The following is a 21,188-nucleotide window of genomic DNA, read 5'->3' as shown; positions in this document are numbered from 1 at the left end:
ACAAATTTAACAATGTTTTAGATTAGTGACCACAAAGAGATATTTAGAAGTATTTCACTTATTTCAGAAAGCTCTCTCATACACAAAATGAGGCCATATGCAATAAAATGCTAAATTACCCATTCTTTGCACTGAAATGAAACAGAAGATGCTCTGTCTCGATTGTCTATTTGGATATTAGCCATGAATGTTTTCTATCAATGATACCAATAAAAAATGTCCAGAGGAGTCCTCAGAAGCTGCAATACATGTGTATATCTTTAGCACAATGAAATAGCATAAGAGACTAATAGAACCATTATTAGTCTGGTTACAACCAAAACATAAAGCATGTAAAGTTATCAGACAAATCCGTCATGTCTAAACACTTGGTCTGAAACCTCCTCAGATGATGTCAAAGGCTAACAGATCGTGTTTAGAGAGCTAATCTTCAAACATACATGACCTCATTAGAGCCAGTCCACAGTGCGCTCAAACCCAATGCTTTTGTTTTAAGCAATAAGAAGAGCCTTAGAGGACTTTCCCCGTTACCTCCTGAAAAAAGCTTCTCTCATGCCTTTTTTACACTAGGCAATGTTTTGCCAACATCCACTGTTTTGATCAAGGATGTCATAATGCCAGCGCTCGACAGCAGGATGATGGCCTGCTTGGCAAAATAAAGAGATTAGCATAATGCATCACGTACGAATTCTTCCCCCTAACGTCACAGTGAAAATCAGCTTCTCCAACAACTTTAAGCTATGCTCAATGTGCCTTTCTGCTTCTGTCTTTTCTTCTTGCAGTCACTAAGTTAGCAAAGAAATGCTACATTGGCCTGAACGTGATCTTCAGGAAGATATCTTCAGCTCTAGTAATGACATTTACACAGCAATGCCAGCATTAAGGCGTAATATGCTGCCAAACTCCTACACTCAGTATGCATGAGATTTTTAAAAAAATATTTCTCTGAGAGCAAAGGGACATAATTTCTGTGGTCGGCGTTTGAACTCTTTTAGCAGAAGAGCTGAATTCCTAAGGCTTTCATCCTTTTCTGAGTCCTTCTGAAGTTGAAAGAGCAACAGTACAATCAGCTGGGCAAATGACATTTGGAAATTTAACTGCTACAGTAACTGCCATTCATTCAGTATAAGGACCACCTGTCATTTGAAATCAAGTTCTATTGACTGGTTTTCCTTTTCAGTGCTACAGCGGTCCAGGAAGTCCTTCAGAAAAAAACTGGACTCGCAAATAACCACAGCATGTTGTGGCAATGTAGGCATTGTGCGTACCGGTATAAAACAAATACACTGTGACTTCGTAAGGATTTCTAGTTGCTTATCCCAGAACATCAACTCAAGCTGGAAGACTTTCCAAAAGCATCATGTTTACTAAAAAATAAAGTTTCAAGTTGGTTTTATACTGCAGGAATGCTTTTCTTTTTTTATGGTTATATAGATTTTAATACCCAAGAGTGATGAGCCATAGAAGAGCCCTAGTAACAACCTTCACATGTCTGTACCTGCCCTCAGTAGTGACCTTAATGCCCTTTGCCATTTTCAGAGATGATTAATTGCAGCCCCTGGGGCCAGAAGTAACCCCTAAGATAATGATCACAGATCCAACTATTTTACTGGAATATAATACAGGTTGTTGTTACAGTATAGCTGAAAGGCTTCTTTCTGGTTGAAAAAACATTTCTTTGGTGCTGATAAAGCAAAAGACCAGTATAAAATATCGGGAGGCATTATTTTACACAGAGGGTTGTGGGAGTGTCGAACAAGCTACTTGGCCTTGTTGTTCAAGCCAGCGCCTTGGCTGCCTTCAAGAAACGGTTGGATGAGATCCTCAGAGCAATTAGCTACTAGCTGCCAAATGAACTAGATGGGCTGAATGAATCCTCTTGTTTGCAGGCTTTACTGAGCTCTTACTGTCAGTTTTTGGACATGTCCATATGGGAGACTAGAGCTGCTAATGGTATAATTAGCTAATGGGGCTAGGGCTACTGACTCCTTGGGCTTCTTCATTGGCACAGTGAATGTAGACGCATGCCTCAGTTCTCCCTGGTTTTAGGTTTAGCTGTTTGGGGTTGGTCTCCAGGCTTTGAACAATTTACAGTGTGGGACCAGCTTTAATAACTCCTAGGTGTTATTGCAATACCAAAAGTATGGTATTGCAATAACAAGGTTGGTTTGTGTTAGTGGACTTCAGTTTCTCCCCTCTCCTTACCATCCTGCTTTGCAGTTTTTGTGTTTTCTTTATTTTAAATAAAATCCTTGCTGCTGAATACCCTCCAACCTCTGGCTCCTTGCTGATCCATGCAGGAGCCTGCAAGAAACTGTTAAAATTTAAAAAGCAAATCTCCCATCATCGCTTTCAGTACCCCAGAAATGCCTGAGCAAATAAAGAAATGAATTGTAAAAGTATATTTTAGGTTTCTTTTAGAACAGCACCTTAAGTATTTTTACTTTAAGCAACTCAATACTATCACCTGAAGTAGAGAGACCTTCACATTTCCAAAAAAGAAAACAGTCCTCTCCGTAGTAGATGAACTGGATGGGCATTGCGCCCACAATGGAAAATTGAACCCTACGTCACTCAACATGATTGGATTGTGACTACCACACTAGTTATACATCTGCTATTATTACCTCCATATTATTGTTGTGATAATGTACAGTAAGTTGTGGGGTCTCTGGTAAAATAAATGAGTGTTACAACAAGACGTCTCACCTGCAGCAGGCAAGTGAGTGGTTTCGAATACCGCTTGGCTGCCAGTTAAACCCAGTCATTCAAAATTATATGATTTGTGATTAACACCTCAGAGGTAAGATGGGCATGCCCCTGTTTAATCTGTGATTGAAGACAGGCTCAAGCATTCAGGCCTAAAACAGCAGCTCATTAACAAACAAAGATACACTGCATGCTCTGCGTCTTACTCAGTACTGTGTTTGATACTGTAGCTATAATAGTGAAGCTGTCAGTGCCTACTGATCATGATTCCCCAGACTCTGAAACGACTTGCGTCACGTTTATGTAACCCTTTGCTTTGAGTATGCAGAGGGTAATTTCTTTGTCTTCTTTCTTTGGATTGTTGAAATTCTGTGTTTGATATGTGTAATGATTCCAGTGCCACATTTTCTTAAAACTCAGCAGCCCATATTTTAGCATGCATTAAATCCAATCAACACATTACTTCGATTTCATCTGAACTTCACTTCCTTTCAGATCTGATGTTTAAATCCTCCTCCTCATGGTTTATTCATTGATCATCATTAGCAACGTTGTGGACTACACATGCTAAAAAGTCTCATATGCACGAGGTGTTTATGCGTTTCAAAGACCCCGTGCGGGACTTTAAGTACTGTGGTACCATTTTGCAAATACAGCAAGCTGGCTTTGAAAAAAAAGCTATATATATATATTATCAGGTTTGAAAAAGAAAGCTAAAGTTTACCTTCTTTTAACTTGATCTTTTTATATCTTTGAAAGAGTTCAGGCTTCACTTATACAGTTTAAGGTTTAAACGTAAGCTGTAGCCTGTGACCAGTGGAACCACACAAAAAACATCAGCTAACTGTGTTGCTCATCAGTTACAGTACGTTTTAGAAGAAGGTACGACCTGCTGAGCTGAAGGGCTCAATCTGTCCTTTTTTGTAAAAGCTCCTACTTTCACAGAAAATATTCATACGACGTATGACATAAATAAAGCCTTTCTATAGACCTACTGTATGGCATAATTGTCAGAAGAAACAAGATTTCTGAAAATAATCTTTGCTTCACAATAAAAAGTCAAAGTTCAAATTTTTTTTACAAGGACTAGCCTAAAACAATACCACTCTGTCCAAAAAGAAAAAAGCAAATTTGGGCATTTATATTTCTTTCCTAATGTTTCAGACAATTCAATTATTTAATACCACTGTGATGAAAATGTGTTTGGGGGGGCATTACATGTCTGAAGCATTTTTAAACCGCAGCTCTTTTCTGTGTTAGATCTCAATTGAGTGTGATGCAATGATCCATGAAATGACATGCAGTTTGCAGACATCAACATTCCTCACCTGCTGGTTGCCTTGTCTTCCTTCCTGTCAGCTGTGCCTCTTCTCTCTTCCACATCAGCTGCTTGACTGAATCCAGCCTGAACCTGGGACCCTTGGTCACAGCCTCAGTTGTTAAAGATAGAGGGCGAACTCTTGTGAGAAATTAGTAAACTTTAAACAGGTATCCCATTACATCTCCTGTAGTCGGTGCACATTGAACATGAGTTCAATACAGGAACATTACACAGTTTATGATTAGTACCAAACAGATTGAAGAATGGGTGTGAAACAAGCTCTTAATACCGACTGCCTCCTTAGTGGTTCTGTGAAGTGAGAACAGAATTATTTTAGGCAATTTACTGTTGAACGTACTTTTACACATAATATTCTAAAGTGCTCTGAAGTAATGTTTTTTCTGTCAGTGCTTTACAGCCGTCTATGCTGTAGTAATAAATAAAATCATCACACAATTGAATGTCTGTCACAACTAGGTAAAGTCTAAAGTTAATTTGTTATTTAGATTTATTTAACATGACTGTACATCACTCTTGACATTTCAGCAGGCCTTTTCAATCTTGTGTATTTGAATATATGAAATGCATGTGAAAAAGACTGCAATACTGTACAATCCTTTATCTTTTTTAATGAAGACGCAATATGAGACTGACTTTCCTGTTTAGTACCATTGCATATTTCTTGACTTATCGTACATTTGGTATTGCAACCTTATCCACATCAAAGGTATTGCTGGTTTGTTAGAGGAAATACAATATATCAAGTGTTTATAAGCATTTTTGCAAAGAAATACAAGTCTGCAATAAATCAGCCAGTGCACTTTGCATTTTCTAGTGCCTCCAAGAGTGAATGGAAAACTATTTTTCTTACATACAAGTAATTTAAAAATCTATAACAATCTAAATATCTAGAGGTGACACTTATTGATCCTGGACAGCTTGTTTTAATTACTTATCAAGTGCAAATTCATTTACAGTGTGTCTTAAAACCAGACTTTCAGAAAATGCATTAAATGGATGGCTTTTGAAGTTCTTAAATGTAAAAAACTGTGTTTAAAAAATGGTGATTCTATTTTTTTTGCAGTGATCATTTATTCTTTTTTCACACAAGCAAGTAAGATGAACAGATCCAGAGTCATGCAACCTGGAGGCAAAGAATCAAATGCAATAAAAAAATCTTTTAACATAAACCAGTCACAGAAGTTTTTGACTCACAAACAACAATCGCTGCATAACCAGCACATTATCGTTATTTTTTCATTAGTTTTCTTTTATTGGGAAAAAGGTCTCTAACTCCCCCCATCTTCTTTCTTTCTTCTAGGCTGCCACTAAAACTAAAATGCAAATGGTGAATGCATTTCAAAGTCAGTCTTGAAAAGAAAACACAAGGCCTTACAGAGAAGGGGTGGACAGCTCGCAACCTAAAAATTGTACCGCATGTCAGAATCGCCAAACAGAAGATACAGTTCCCAGCTATATCACTCCAGTACCTTTCATGAGAACAAAAGACAATAAAAAAAATATAGAACAGCCAACAGTGTAGAAAATCAATTTGTTTCAGAGCTTTTGAACAGGAATTTATGAAGGGGGCATCATTCTCTGCTGTCACATATGGGCTCTGTGCCTGACAGTTGTTCTGTAAGGAACTTCCAGCCAATATTGAAGTACTTTGGAGAGCAGTTAGCGTGGGCACTGGAATTTAAGAACATTTACGTAGGATAACAATGTTCCAGCTAATCAAATGAAAATGTATGATAAAGTCTTTGAAGACACTTAAATCAGGGTTGTTGTAAATTAAGGTCATATCACCTTCTGCACATGCACTATTGCATTCAAAATTTTGGGTATGACTTTGCATATTAAGATATTATATCATTGTTCCATTATGTGCCATAATATAATTCTCTACACAGCTTTAATTTGATCCTTTTTATGAGAAAGCCTTCTACAAGCAGTGCTTTCCATACAGAATACATCTTCTTTAATTTAAGTATTTCACTCACTCTGTAAAAAGGATTTGGTTATATGTGAAATCATAAATGCATTTTTACTTTCAGAGAACTCTTGATATACTGTAAATTGCAAGGCAAACAACATCACATCACAAAGGACTCAAGAACACTTAAAAAAACATCTATAACATCTTTCGATCAGGCAATCTTGAGAATACCATACTGTTTGCAGGAAGCCTGACTTGTTAACCACTACTAATCTGATCTTCCAATGGGGACTTTTATGAGGTTATGGAGATTCATTTACTGCTTTCTTAACAGGAGGTTTGTGAAAGCAGAGTCATTTTATCTCTGCTGCTGATTTAAAAGAAGATGTTAATTCAAATAGTTTTCAATTCATTTAGCATTAATTAAAACAGCCACAAAAGCCTGCTTTGCCACTAGGTATACACTAAACCATATAAAACAATTGTTTGTGATACTTGTAACCTGAAAACACTATTTACAAGAAGCTCTGGTCTTCAGTGAAAATTAACTGGTAATTTATTAAGAGATTCAGACAAATAGACTGACCAGCAGAAATAATTACCTCAGCACTGACAATCAATAGCAAAGTTCTCATCTATAACATGGCTGCAATACTGTAAAATTAAATTACACTTGAAGTAGGACAACTTTCTAGTAATGAGCTAAATCATCTAGCTTCAAATGATGGGTGGCCATAGCATCTTACAAAAACGCAGAACTCAGTGCAACAGAAATAATTATTCTGCACGCTGAATAATATACAGATACATCTCCATGTACAGCTTAAAACATTCTGCTACATAAATGAATTGGGTTGAGTGTGGTTTTCAATTCACCTGATCCAATGCTCTGAACTGTAATTACTAAATCACTGGATCACCTAAATCTACAGAAGAGCAAAACTTCAACAAAAATGTAATAAAACATTTTAGCTCCAAGGCTTGGCAGAGGCAAGTCCCCTGTTGTGAAATTCACCATTAATGATGAAAATTAGCACATTAACAGAAGGCTAATAAAAGATCATGTTTCAAATACTGAGACACCAAATCCCAAAGCATATTGGGCAAGATTTATCAAAACCTTTAGAATGAATTATAACTATGCCATTTCTTTGGACAAATTCCATTTGTTAATGGTATGCTCCAGTTACTACCAAATGAATAAACACTGTGGCACCTTTTATTTTGTACTCTTTACAGACATCTTCTTGTGCCATGAAAGTTTCTTTCTGGAAGGTCGTCTTTTTTCATTTGCAAAAAAGTGAGAAATCATTCTATGTTTGAGTTGGAACACCAACATAATGGGGTATATAATCACAATACAAAATAAGGTAATGGTCCTTCGCAGCCTACGCATTCTGACGCAGCTACACACCTGAACCACTTCAAAATAAGGTAATACCTTATACTTGAATTAAAAGTATAAGGTATTACCTGCATTCTTTGAATTTGAATTAAAGTACGTGTCCCCTACAGTATATGAAGACTCACTTTTGGGAAACTGTCGTTTGTGATCACAAGTATATAGGCAAACACATTGTGAAGTTTCAACATAATACTGTCAGTGAAATCACACCTACACCACTTAACTGTAAATTGTATTCCTGTCACCTAAATGGCAGTTTGAAGTGGCTCTAACAAGCATCAGTTATTTAAGCAATATCACACACAAAGAACGCTTTTCCCAGGAGGAACTGCCTGTTTCATCAGTTAATGGAAAAGATGAAACTGAAGGCCATGCACATCAGCCAAAAGGGCACCATCTACTGGGAATATACCATTTTCAAAACGATTTTTACTGCTCTGATAAAACAAAAACAAATGTTTTCCTTCAGCGCTCAATGCAAATATAAAGAACAGATCAGGATTAAAGCCATATAAAATAAAAAAAAACAAGATTTAATATTTCAATTGATTAAACATTCATTGAATCAATCGGAATGACTGCATATGCAATTTGATATTATGTTCCGCCACTAGTCACCGTTAATATCAAAATGTAATTGTATAAAACCAACTGGGAACACACTGCCTGAAGGTTCTAGTTCACTTGTGCGAGTTTCTTCAGGGATCCTGTTGAAATATAGCTGCGACCATGAAAGGACCAGTATTGCAACAACACGTTGTTCCAATATCATGTACAAGACTTTTGATCGGCCCTGACTTTTAAACACAACTCTGACCCAAGTCACACTGCAATGCTCAACCAGAAATGGGTCGAGACAGAAATAGATGGTTATAATATAAGTCACCTTGTCATGCTTATGACTGGGCAAAGCAACAACAAAAAAACCCATGTACAAAAAGAAGAAACACAAAATTTAAAGAAAACCATAACAATACCATACCCGATCGACAGTGACATAGTTAATTTTTAAGGAAGAATACTAAAACCATCCTTCTTCCCTGCAGGATTATGAACTACATACTGTAGATCTGTCAACCAATAATGTCATTTGCCTACAATGCAAGGAAGGACATAAAGTAACAATAATTCAGGATACTCACAATTTAAGTCTTACCAGTCACAAATTATAAGGATGGAAGTTAACAGACATTCCCATTTATGTTGGCCAATAGGAAGAGAAATTTATTTTAATGGCTAAGCGTATCACAGTAAAGAAAAACAACAGCAATTTACAGAACCAGTTTTATTTTAATTTTCAACTATCATACACATTCAAGTGTCAATCGGCACTCTTGCACAAAAGTACAGTACAATAACATTCACTGTGAGCTCCTTCATTAACTGTTTTCCTTCATTTCTATTATGCTTGGTTAACAGGTCTCAGGGTTTTAGAGAACAACAGGCAACAACAAATGATATACGGGCTGTTTAAAAATAAAAGAAAATCTTACAATTGGTGAAATAAATTCTACCTCATGACTGAGAGATCTCATATCAAAACAGCACTCAGTTTTTGTATGTACATATTAAACTCAAAGTCAAAGAAGGCATTTGGCAAAAAATAGACTGTAATATGCTCATTGAAAAATCACCTTGTGTTTCCATTAATGAAGAGACTTGTGTTGAGTTTCTATTGGTGAGATAAAGAACAATAAAGGCAAACAACACAAAATATGTAACTTCACTAAGAGGAGCTACTGGCTTTTCATCTGTATACAGTCTCAAACATTTAGTGCTAATGGAGACACTAGATGATTGACCAGCACACTACAAGTAGGAGCTGTGCTAACAGCTACAGTGCTTGGAATTACTGGGCAGTACCCTGTATCACTGAATATACCTGCTTTGATTATCAAAAAACTACTTTCTAATTCAGCTAATGAACACAAACAAAGGCATTACTCTCACTGCAAAAGAGGAATAAACACACTGCATTTAGATAACTTTGTTCTGTTCCAAGGCCCAAAGACATGTCTTTCTTTGGTGAAGTCCCAGTTTCTTCCCTTTGAGTGCAACAGAATCCACCAGAAAATGTAAACTGAAGATACACAAACAGTACACTATTTCCATGCTCTGCTGTAAACTACCAGAGAAGGGTAAGCAAATATGTCCTGGAACTATTTTCTTTAAGTGCCTTATGAGCACTATCATGTGGGCAAAATAAGCTTGATAGGCTCTGTACTGTGTTGATGAAACAAAACTGGAACATGGAAAAAATAAAGCTTAACAAAAATTTAAAGGAAAATTAGCTCTTAACAATATGCATAAAAATGCTGATTACCCAAGAAAAGATTACTTTTTATAAGAGAAGGGAGACGTAGGACCCTGCAGTTTAAACAACCTCATCAGGGTGCAGTCATATGGTTCAAGCTATTTACCAAAGGCGAGGAGCCTGACACCAGCCACATCAGGCATGGTTGTGTTGCAGTTTTTAAGCATTTATCAGCGACATTTAGAAAAATGCCCCAGATAATCAATTTTAAGGAAAACAAATTTGGTTGAGGTCAGTAGTTTGAACAGGAGTGTGGAACACAAGAAATGTAAAAAGAAGTTTTCCATGTCAAATTTCACAGAACATTTCTCCAACAGACATGGGAAGGGAAGGGTGTGGAACTGACCAGGGCTTGTGCAGTCTAGTCCTGTACTCATAAGCATATTCCATCAAGTATGGAGTCTTTCAATTTCCGCATACAATGCAACACAGAGCACTAATGCTGACAAGCAGCATTGCAAGATGTTCTGTGGGTAATGCGTTAAAAGAACAAATATCCTTTTACAGGTAAAACTTTGGTGTCCTATTATAAGTTAAAAATGTACTCTTGAGGGTTAAGTGTTAAAAAAATTATAAAAAGAAATTATGTACTGCTTGTTGTTGCTACATTGTGCCTGTGCTTATATGGGCAAGTCAACATCCATAAACATCTAATCTTTTGGCAAGTTTTAAAATTCCTCCAGTTTTTTTTAATTCTTATCTTCAGAAGGCAAAACAGCCGTGGATTAAGTGCATATATATATATACACACACACATCTACATACACAGTAAAATATGTAAGACAACAGCAGAATCCAGTGCTAATTCTAACATTTGTTAGAACACCACAGCTTAGTTTTCTCTGAGGTGAAAGTAAACTGTTTTACCAGTGTTTTTATATATTTAATGCCTTTTTACAGCATAGCTATACAAGACCAGCTTATTTAATATCACCACAAAAGGGTCAATATTTTATAATATTATAGAGTTAAACAGAAATGCACCTGTCTTTAAAATCAGTGCAGAACACATTGCATAAAATTGCTTCTGAACCAAAATAAATAAAACAGATGAATGCATAGTACATTAAGTAGCAGTTGGGTATATCCATGCTTCTTCTGGTAAAAGCAGTAACAGTACAAAATAAGTTTTATTGAAGTTGCTTTAGTAAACACAATTAAAACAAGACTTTGCCAGAGCAGGTTGAAAGCAAAAAAAAAACTCAGGTTCTATATTTCAGGCATAAAATATCAGCTCTGGAATTTGTCCTCCTTGCACTCCTGTTCCATTGGTGCTGTCAGATGAACACTGAAACTGGAAAGTGACCTTTCCACACTGGACCTCTGTCATGCCTTCTTGTCCGAAATAGCTGAGTTCGTTGCCATCAAGGACCACGCTGGCTGTGTAGAAAGTGTCGGGCTCAATCTGCACTGGGTACTCGAACCACACAGGGAAGGTGTTGCTGGAGCCGTCGGAGAAGTATTTGCTCAAGTTCTGCCCCAGAATGACCCCCTGACGTTTAAGTTCAATCTTGGCACTGTACTCAGCTGAGCCACAGCTGGACCCATACAAGCCAAAGCCAGCAATAAAAACCCGCTTGTCTACAGCAAACTGGATGCTGTCGCAACGGCCTCGGTAGCGCCACTGGTTGCTCCTGTAGGCGCAGGACTGGAAGCGGTGACAGCGCTGGGGGACCAGGCCTTTCCTCGGCTTGCTCACAAACTGCAGCTCCGGCTTTTTGGCTGCCGTGTACCACAGGAAAATGTCATTTGTCTCATTGAGGGTCAGCACGCCTGACTGGGCGGCCCCGTTGGCAAAGTCGTCCAAAGCCATCGTGGGGATTCGGATGAGATAAACCGCTTTCCCCAAGACCTTGCGCTTGTTGTCTATGGTGACGGCCAACTCCTGCCTTTGGCACTCAGCCTCGGCCCAATTTAGCGCCGCTTCAAAGACGACAATCTCCTTGGCATTGAGCGTCTCCCTTCTCAGGATGCTCTCGAGCGTCTGGGTATCGATATCGCAGAAGCCTTCCGACTTAAGGGCCAGCTCAGCCTGCGCATCAATGACTTCCCAGCACCGCTGGGTGAGGTCAGGCTCCTCAAAAAGGCAGCTCTGTGACAGCAGAACACAGGCATTCTTGGCACTGAGGCTCGTTTCTAGGAAGTTGACACAGGCACGAGCCAGGTGAGGGACAATATACTTCTTGGCAGCGTACAAAGTGGCCAGTACTGTATCAGCGCCCAGATCAATTTCATCACAATATATGTACCTGTAAATGACAACAGCAAAGTAAGACTCCCATTTAAACTTCCATGCAATTACGTCTTTCCTTTCACTTAAATTGTCTTCAATAGCCAGTACTGACAACTGGAAAAACAAGTACGTGCTGCCTGTCATGTAATATAAGTTTTGACTTGTGTCTACAGTTCAGTGACTTGAATTGATCCATTACGTCAGTAGTTTTGTTACATACTTGTTGGGCACAGAAATATGGGGTACCATCATAAACCACACAACTGGAGGTTTTTAAAAAGAATGATTATATGAAATACACCCCTTTTGCTCATTCACATTAGAGGTCAACATAAGGTTTAAGTACTTAGTACTGTGTGTTCCATAAGCCAATGATAAAAGTTTACAATATTGTATTCCACAGCACTGTAAGATCTCCATCCTCTAATAAGGGTTGCCCAGTCCTGGTCCTGGAGGGCCTGTAAATTTGCAGCTTAGCTAGGTCTCTTTAAAGCACCTTCACCCAGAGAGCTAGGAAGAACTGCCACATTGGTCCTACTATACTGCTAATGAACTGATATAGGTTGTTAAGAATTAAGTTGAAACCCCTGTTCTACACACACCTCACCAGTCTGTTCCTATTGAAATAATTTTAAATTGTGAACTGCTAAAGATTGCTAAATAGAATTATGAGCCTTCAACTCCTACAAAAGATTACAAAAAAGCCTGCTGTTGTCTTGAGTCTTGTTGACAGACATAAGGTACCATGCTGAAAAGGGAAGAGAAAAAAAAGAGTACCAGTACCAGTACCAGAGAAGCAGTAAAAATCAGCAGACCCACTAATATGAGCTGGACACACACACTCTTTGCTACACTTTTGTTTTGTTGGAATTTATCAAGTTTCTCAATATTTCAGTGTAAACAGGCCTTCATCTTTTAAGTGGAAATGGAAATGGTAGAGCAATCACAGGGGGAACTATAAGTGACACCAATTATGCCCTTTAAAGGCAAGCTCTGGTCTGTGCATCATTTATATTTCTGATGTTTGGTCTTAGTACTATGCATCAGTAAAATATTTTCTTCTTCAATATCTAAGAAAATATTCTCAACACACAATACTTCAATGTTCAATAAACACCAATGCAAAAAAGCATGACTTAACTGCAGAACTTTTAATTGGTTCAAGAAACTATTTTTCAATCTTGAAAAGTCATGAACTGATATTAGTTAAAAAACATTTTTTTTTAAATCATCTAGATAAAAGATTACTACCCAACTTTATTCCTTATGTTTTATAGGCATAAACCGCAGGGACTAAAAATTATGCTGCAAGTTTTTGATAATACCATTAACCTCTTGAAAGAGTTTAAAACGAGGGAGCTTAAAAAAAAAAAGAGAATTTCCAGACAAACAAATTCTCCCACAGCCTTTCAGCTGGAGTAAGAGGGGAAAGAGGTATCAGCAGTGACAGTGAAAGGAGCCTTACTTCAGCATCGCAAGGAAAGCAGCAGGTTCCACATCTGGAATTCTGATTTCATCATTGTCTTCTGCTAGTTCACCATAGAACATGGCATGAAACACAGAGCTTCCCACAGCCAACACATACTTTCAAAGAAAGAAGGGAGATGGCAATTAGCACACCGCTACAGAGATGACCACAGTTTTAGAGAAAGTTGTCAGTAATTCATACAGTGCAGCCCATACGTATTGGGACAGTGACACAATTTTTGTTGTTTTGGCTCTGGACTCCTGCACATTGGGTTCGAAATGAAACAATGACTATGAGGTTAAAGTGTAGAATGTCAGCTTTAATTCAAGGGTATTTTTCCGTCTATATTGGGTGAACCGTATAGGAATCACAGTCCTTTTTATACATAGTCCTCCCATTTTAGGGGACCAAAAGTAAATGGACAATTGGCTGCTCAGTTGTTTCTTGGCCAGCTGTGTGTCATTGCATCATTAGATCATGCACAAGAGAGCTAACAAAAGGTCAGAGACATAGCCAAAACATTAAGTGTGTCAAAATCAACTGTTTGGCACATTAAGAAGCAAGAACGCACTGGTGAGCTTAGCAATAGCAAACAACCTCGTAGACCGCGGAAGACCACAGCAGCGGATGACAGAAGAATACTTTCAATCCTGAAGAAAAAACCCTTTTCAACTGTTGAACAGATCAAGAACACTCTCCAGGATGTAGGAATAGATGTGTCAAAGACCACCATAAAGAGAAGAATACACCAGCATAACCTCAGAGGGTTCAACACAAGATGTAAACCACTGGTAAGCCTCAAAAACAGAAAGGCCAGGTTACAGTTTGCTAGAAAGTACATAAAAAAGCCTGTAGAGTTCTGAGACAAAGTCTTATGGACAGACGAGACGAAGATAAACCTGAACCAGAGTGATGGAAAGAGGAAAGTGTGGTGAAAAAAGGAACATCTCATGATCCAAAGCAGACCATCTCATCTGTGAAACATGGTGGAGGTAGTGTCATGGCTTGGACATGTATGGCTGCCAGTGGAACTGGCTCACTTATCCTTATTGATGATGTTACTGCCGATGGCGGCAGCAGCAGGATGAATTCTGTACAGAAGCATCTTATCTGCTCAGATCCAACCAAATGCCTCAAAACACATTGGACGGCGCTTCACCTTGCTGCAGGACAAAGACCCCGAACATACTGCTAAAGCAACTATGGAGTTTTTCAGGGCCAAAAAGTGGAATGTTCTTGACTGGCCAAGACAATCACCCCACCTGAATCCTATTGAGGATGTATTTCACTTAAGACAAGACTGAAGGCAAAAAGCCCTCGAAACAAGCAGGAACTGATAATGGCTGAATGACAGCCTGGCAGAGCATCCCCAGGGAAGATACCCAGCGTCTGGTGATGTCTATGGGTCGCAGACTTCAGGCAGTCATCAACTGCAAAGGATTTGCAACCAAGTACTAAACATGACAATTTTATTTAAGACTATGTTAATGTGTCCAATTACTTTTGGTCCCTTGAAATAGGGGGGCTATGTATAAAAAGGGCTGTGATTCTTATATGGTTCACCCAATACAGACATAAATACCCTTGAATTAAAGCTGACATTCTGCACTTTAACCTCATAGTCATTGTTTCATTTCAAATCCAATGTGCTGGAGTACAGAGCCGAAACAACAAAAAATTGTATCACTGTCCAAATACTTACAGACAACACTGTATGTACGGTGTCAGGAGATAAGCAAGAAAGTATCCCTGTTTGTATAAATGAATATTCAACCACCCAGTAGCTGACAGTCAGTCATTGAGATCACTCATTTTGTTTCCCGTTTTTATTCAAGCGTAGGAAAACGAGTACAGTTCATCCCTCCCAGCCTGACTTGTCAAGTGATGAATCAAGAATACAACAGAAGCATCTGGCATGTATGTGAACATTTTATGAGCAAGGACAACTTGCTTTCTTTACAGAACCTGGGAAACCATAAAGCACAGGACACTTTTAATGAAAAAATGAAAAACAAATTTCTTTACCAGTCTTTTGAATAATTCTCAATTACTTAAGTTTCTAAATTGATTACCACAAAGGAAAGGTATACTTTTCATCAAAGAAATTCTGTATGAAAATTTACAGTCTAATAATCATGTTTTCAGATTACCACTGTGAAAGGATTTGAAGAAATGAACATGCATAATCCCCAAGGATTTCATTATTTTTTTATCCTGATGGTCTTTTTCAGAAGAAAAAAACTTCAGACAGAAAACATAAATGGTTGTTAAAGAAGTTCACTTGGGACTTGATGATCAAAGAAGAAACCAATTCAAAATGACACAGATGTTTCATACTGTGAAAAAAGGCAAAAGAATAAAGGTTTATATGAACTCTTATTAGCGAATGAATATATCAGTTAAACAAGTCAAAATGTTCAGAATTTCTTAACATGGATATTATTCACAATTACAGTTTAAACAAATCCCATGCACCCCAACAATCTTAGGGAAGATCCCAATCTCTTCATCAAACCCCCCAAAACTGTTGCCAAATTTATCTAAATATTTCCTATTTACTTTAAAAATCTATGGACCTCAGTATTCCTCTATTATTAATGCTGTTTTTATCCTTAATGGAAAAGAACATTTAAAATATCCTGCAGCTATCCTACTGACTGTTACATAAATATGTATAAAAAGCCACAACATATTTATTAGCTGTGGCCAAATGGATACAAAGATCATTTAGCATTAATTCTTAATGCTGTTGATTCAAGTTGCTTCATAAAGAACTTTTCTGTAAAGTATCTAGGTTGACATTCTTTTACACAGCAAATAATTTCTTAAAACCTATTACATAGAACCGCATCTTCTTTCTTACAATCATGTAAGCATGTGTGAGCAATCCATAATCATAAATAAGGATGCACAGAGAAACTTCTCAGTTATAATACAAGGGAAAAGCAATGTTCTGCAATAATTCACAGAATAAAATGCATTTCAAGAAAGAATATGACAGCAGTCATAAGAGCCCAGAATGAATTAAAGGCACATAAATACAGAGAAAAATACTTAAAGATGTCAAATATGCAAAAGGAAAGACTAAACATTGCAAGCACAGATTTAATCAACTGCATTTGCAACTCCATACTTTTGACCTGTTATATAATGGTGTTTCAATATAAATTTCACAATCTCTGTAAAAGAAATCCACATCACAGAACTCCAAGAGTAAAAAACAATACGAAAGGATACACAAGTGACCACTTGTAATATATTTTGAAATAATAAACCCTAATGGAATAGTCTATATTTCATATACCTATTACTATGAACTGCCAGTGATCTCTTTCAGACAAGAGTGAAGTGCAGATTCTTGTTCTTAAAATTGTTTTACAAAGTACAATTAAAAAGTCTTAGGTTCTTGAACAGTAAAAGATTTGTAAGATATAAAAATGTATCTGAAAATAAGAAAACCAACTGATTGGGAATCAATATAAATAATTTCATAATTTATAAATGTAACTGACATTAACCATGAAACATTACCACTAAAGAAACTTATGTTGGCAACTGCTGTTCTACTTTCATTATGAAAAATAATGAACCAAATAATTTGGATTAGTGATACGCAGTATTATTATTGAAGAGTAATTCCGTTTTATTCTGCCATTGATGAGATGTGCTACTCTCAAGAAATGATTACACAAGACCATCTCTGCGTCAATGTCTGCCGTTAAAGCTTACTTTGTGTCCAGGCAACCGCTGAGTCCCTCCAGGTGGGCCAACCACAAAATGAACATCTGCCATCAGCTCATTGTTAAACATCACTGCATTTCTGGAAGCAAGAGAAACACACAACACTGCATCAGTGTAACCTTAACTTGGACAACTCTACCCAACATAAGAGATGGAAAGAAGATTTTTTTAAGCAAAATCAGCATCTGCTATTGTAAGTGTAGTTTTGATATTTCTTTCTTTCTTTCTTTCTTGAAAGCAGGATTCGGAAAATGCACGCAAACTATAGTACTCGGGTCTGACGGCGAGAGGTGAGAAATACTTCTTTAGGCATCAAAGCTTGTTTAAATATGGGAGTATAAAAACTAGTAAACTCACGAACCAAACACTTCACTTTTGGACATTGAATTAAAATCAGCAATTCAGCTGAATTAGCATTTTGAAAACAAAAAGCTTCAAACTTTCAAGACGAAGAAACAGACTGTTATTGTGGGGAAATGAAGAGGAAAAGCACTTGCGATGTGTGGCACCACAGAATGCAGCAGACTTTCACAGCCATGGGATTTGAGTGGCCCAAAAAAATAAGTTGCTACATTGTGTAACCTTTAACAAAATAAAATACTACTACTACAAAGAACAGATTGCTTTGATTCCTGACAATTTAACTGTTGCAATTACAGTTCCTTCAGAACAGTTTTTCAGCAAATTCTGTGCATATCCGTTTCAGAAAGGTGAAATTGAAATGCCTTCTGCAAGGGTCATTTTCTTTAATCAAAAAGTGAAACATGTCAAAAGCATAGCAAGTGATGTCTCAACAAACTTCAAATTCTAAAATCCAGAAACACTTAAATATCACGATACATTTAAAAAACAACAGCACTCCTACTGAATGCAAAGAGCTGCTTGCCAGTCTGAGGTTTTCTTCTGTAAATATTTCCTTTAACCCAGAGCATACTCTACACCCTCTGCATATAACGGTCTCCTGTCACTTGTGTTTACTCCTGCGACTGGAGCCCAGGCAGATGCACTCCATAATTCACTGGACGAGGCTGCATTCGATACTAGTATACTCTCCCGTTAATCAAATATAAAGTTTTCACTAATATTTCTACATGAATTTCTGGGAATGATTTACTGTAATCCAGAACACACCGTGAGGCTGGTTTCTACTGTCATTTACAGTGTTGTTTTTTTTTTAAATACCACAAGTCCTTGAAGGTCACTCCACCTCCAGGTGCATGTTTTCTAAAGAGCAGCCTATATTACATGCAATAAAATATTTAACTTAGGCTGCCTTATTTAAAAAAAAAAGATACAGTTACTACAACACGTGGTACAGTACCTCTAAATTAATGATGAACAAAAAACCACCTGTAATATATCCGTCTACAAACTTGGTAGTGAGTATTCTGGTGCAGGTCAATGCTGATTTAAGATACTTCCGAATGAGAAATCTCCCCCTTTACCTACCTTTCCCGTATAGTGGGGTACAGCCCTTGCCAGTTGGTTGTCTGAATGGTGTTGTTGTTGTTCAGGTTTTGCTGCTGGAATTGCTGGACCGAGGAGGTACTGGCTGGCTTCTTGGTCGGGAAAATCTCTGCAGCCATCTTCTTCTTCTTCTTGGTTTTTAAGGTGATGATTTCATAGCACGCTGGAGGCAACTTCGAGTTAGTGGGGCTCCCCTTCTTTGAACCTTTATTGGACCTAATCTTCACTGACTCTGGAAGCATCAAGAAGAAAGTGAGACATTTCATGTTCTTTCCTTTGGCATCTACCATGAGTGTGTTTACCTGCTCAGCAGTTGAGTGACATGCAAAAACATTAAAAAGGAGAGAGTCTCCGGGATAGTGCAGGAGCCAGCCAGCAGAACACTTAGCAGCAGCAATCCTCTTTTATTTCGCCCTCTGAGAGCAGAATTACTTTTTTCCTCCTCCTTGCAAGTAGATCACTATAATCTGATCAAGTAATTGACTCTTTTTAAGTTTGATCCAGTGCTTGACAGTCTCCCTTACGCTCCATTATTTTAAGTTATCAAATGAATCGATCGCTTGCTTGCTCCCTCTCCCTTGCTCGCTTGCTCGCTCTGCCTCGTTTGACAGACCTAGATTTAGTGTTGCTGCAGTGGTGCTACCAGCACCACGTCTGCACAAGGATACAGTTCCCAGGGATTCTGAGAGAGATGCCTGCTACAGTAGTCTGTGCTGGGTTGTTTTGCTGACTACAGGAGTTGAATGGATGAGGAGAGTAGAAATTGTAACCCCCGCAGATGGAATCAGGAGTCCAGAGAAGCTGAGCCAATAGCTGGACTCAGTGTCTGTGATTGGATCTAGCAACATTGTGCGGTGCCTACTAGAATATGCAAAGCTCTCCCAATTAAAGCGACAGCATCTTTTTGTATTCCAGTGACATACTTTATTGCAGTTTATCAACTGTAGTAATTTTTCTCTCTGTAACATTACAGGCCATCAGAGATTTGGGGAAATCAGCATTAAAAACTTACACACAGCAAATACAAAGAGAAAGATGCACTCTTTTGTAGGATTTAAAAGCTTTTTCAGCTCTCTACACTTCAGATACTATTATGTTTTTCCCCCCACATTCTTACTTAAACCTGTAAAAAGATAACATTTTACCAGATAGTTAGTGGGGAGAGACACAAAAGATAAACACTTAAAGTCATAGAAACTAGCCACTGCTCTTAATTCCACTAAATGAAACAACCCAGGCAGACCTTACAGCAAAATAATGAAGGTGAAAGACGGATTCAAAGGTTTAGAGAAGAAGTGAATTCACTTCTTTTCCACAAAGGTGTCTTTTATGGGAATAACATTTGTTTCTTCCATGTCCCTGTCAAGTCTGCCTCTCACAACCCAAAAAAGAAACCAGTTTTTCACCTGTATTATACCTCAATTGGGGCACGAGTGTCACTTAATGGGAAAGGGATAAGCTGAAGGTATTTTTAGTTAGTACTGACCCTCCCTTCTCCCTGCTGAACAGCATTATCTTGCCCAAATACACATCTTGATGCAAAATGACACTTGTTTGATCCTTTGTTTTTTTTTCCTTTTTAACTTTGCATTTACATTACAGTTATGTTCAAGTGCTCTTTGTGATTTTGTAACATTTTAATTTTTAGGTCACTGTTCCATTTTGCTGAAGCAGACAATTAAACGCTAAGTTACTGTACGGACACAGGCAAGCCGCTCACACAGCAGAGGCAGGGAATACAGTGTATGAAGATCAATGGTAAGGCTAGAGCTTAAAGAAAAAGGCAACCACTGCGTACAACACCATGAAGAACAATTAAAAAAAGCTCAAAGAAAACAACCCCACAAGACGACAATCTAAAACCACACATTCTCCAGGGTAGCTAAAATTCAGAGGCTGTTTGAAATCAGTGGTGTCCTGTCCACGCATGAAAGATGTAGCATGTGGAGAAGGAGAAATCTGGACTACAGCTGTTTACTCCAAGAGGAAAAAGAAAAGCAGCAGCTTGTTGCATAATCAAACATAAGAACATTATTTGTTTTCATCCATGTGACACCTATTCTATATCGCAAACCAACTGGATACTGTGCTGAATTGGGATAATTTTGCAGAAGTGCAGCTGCACAACCAATATCTCAAATACTGCTGCACTGTTATGGTTGGTTATAGTACATTAATGGATGCTCTGCAATTCAGAAAGGCCAGTGACTCAGTCTTCTTACTGGGTTGAATAAATGTCTTGGTACAAGTTTCACCCTTAAGATCTTTATTAAAAATAAAATTTACCCCCCCCCCCGCTCAGATGCAGTACCATCACTCTAATTCAGACTGCACAATATCAACTAAATTTCCAGGTTTGGCCTAAATTCTCTGACCTGCTGTTAAGCTTCACGTCCAGTGAAATCTAATTTTGCAAACACGAAATACTGAAATAGCAAACGACCTATATTCATCTCTATACATAAATGACCTACCTAGCAAATAAACTACAAAGGTATCAGGTTTCGAAATCCATATTTGAAACAAATGCCCTGGAGCTCATAAAACATTTTTAAAATGAAGGGAACGCACACAATCTCCCTCAGGTAGGC

At 37.9% G+C, this 21,188-nt stretch overlaps 1 protein-coding gene across 1 annotated transcript; it reads right to left on the bottom strand.

The window, feature by feature from the left end:
• Positions 1-8,644: 8,644 nt before the first annotated feature.
• On the bottom strand, positions 8,645-19,331 carry LOC148820009 (BTB/POZ domain-containing protein 3-like). Its single transcript, XM_088934317.1, has 4 exons — positions 18,580-19,331; positions 17,119-17,209; positions 13,387-13,505; positions 8,645-11,937 (listed from the first exon to the last, which is right to left on the bottom strand). The coding sequence occupies exons 1-4, from the start codon at positions 18,885-18,887 to the stop codon at positions 10,905-10,907; spliced, it is 1,551 nt and encodes a 516-aa protein (XP_088790443.1). The 5' UTR covers positions 18,888-19,331; the 3' UTR covers positions 8,645-10,904.
• Between the last annotated feature and the right edge of the window lie 1,857 nt (positions 19,332-21,188).

The sequence above is a fragment of the Atractosteus spatula genome, chromosome 15 (genome assembly GCF_055471065.1).
Source record: "Atractosteus spatula isolate fAtrSpa1 chromosome 15, fAtrSpa1.hap1, whole genome shotgun sequence".
Classification (NCBI taxonomy): Eukaryota; Metazoa; Chordata; class Actinopteri; order Semionotiformes; family Lepisosteidae; genus Atractosteus; species Atractosteus spatula.
This window is presented reverse-complemented; position numbering and strand designations above follow the sequence as displayed.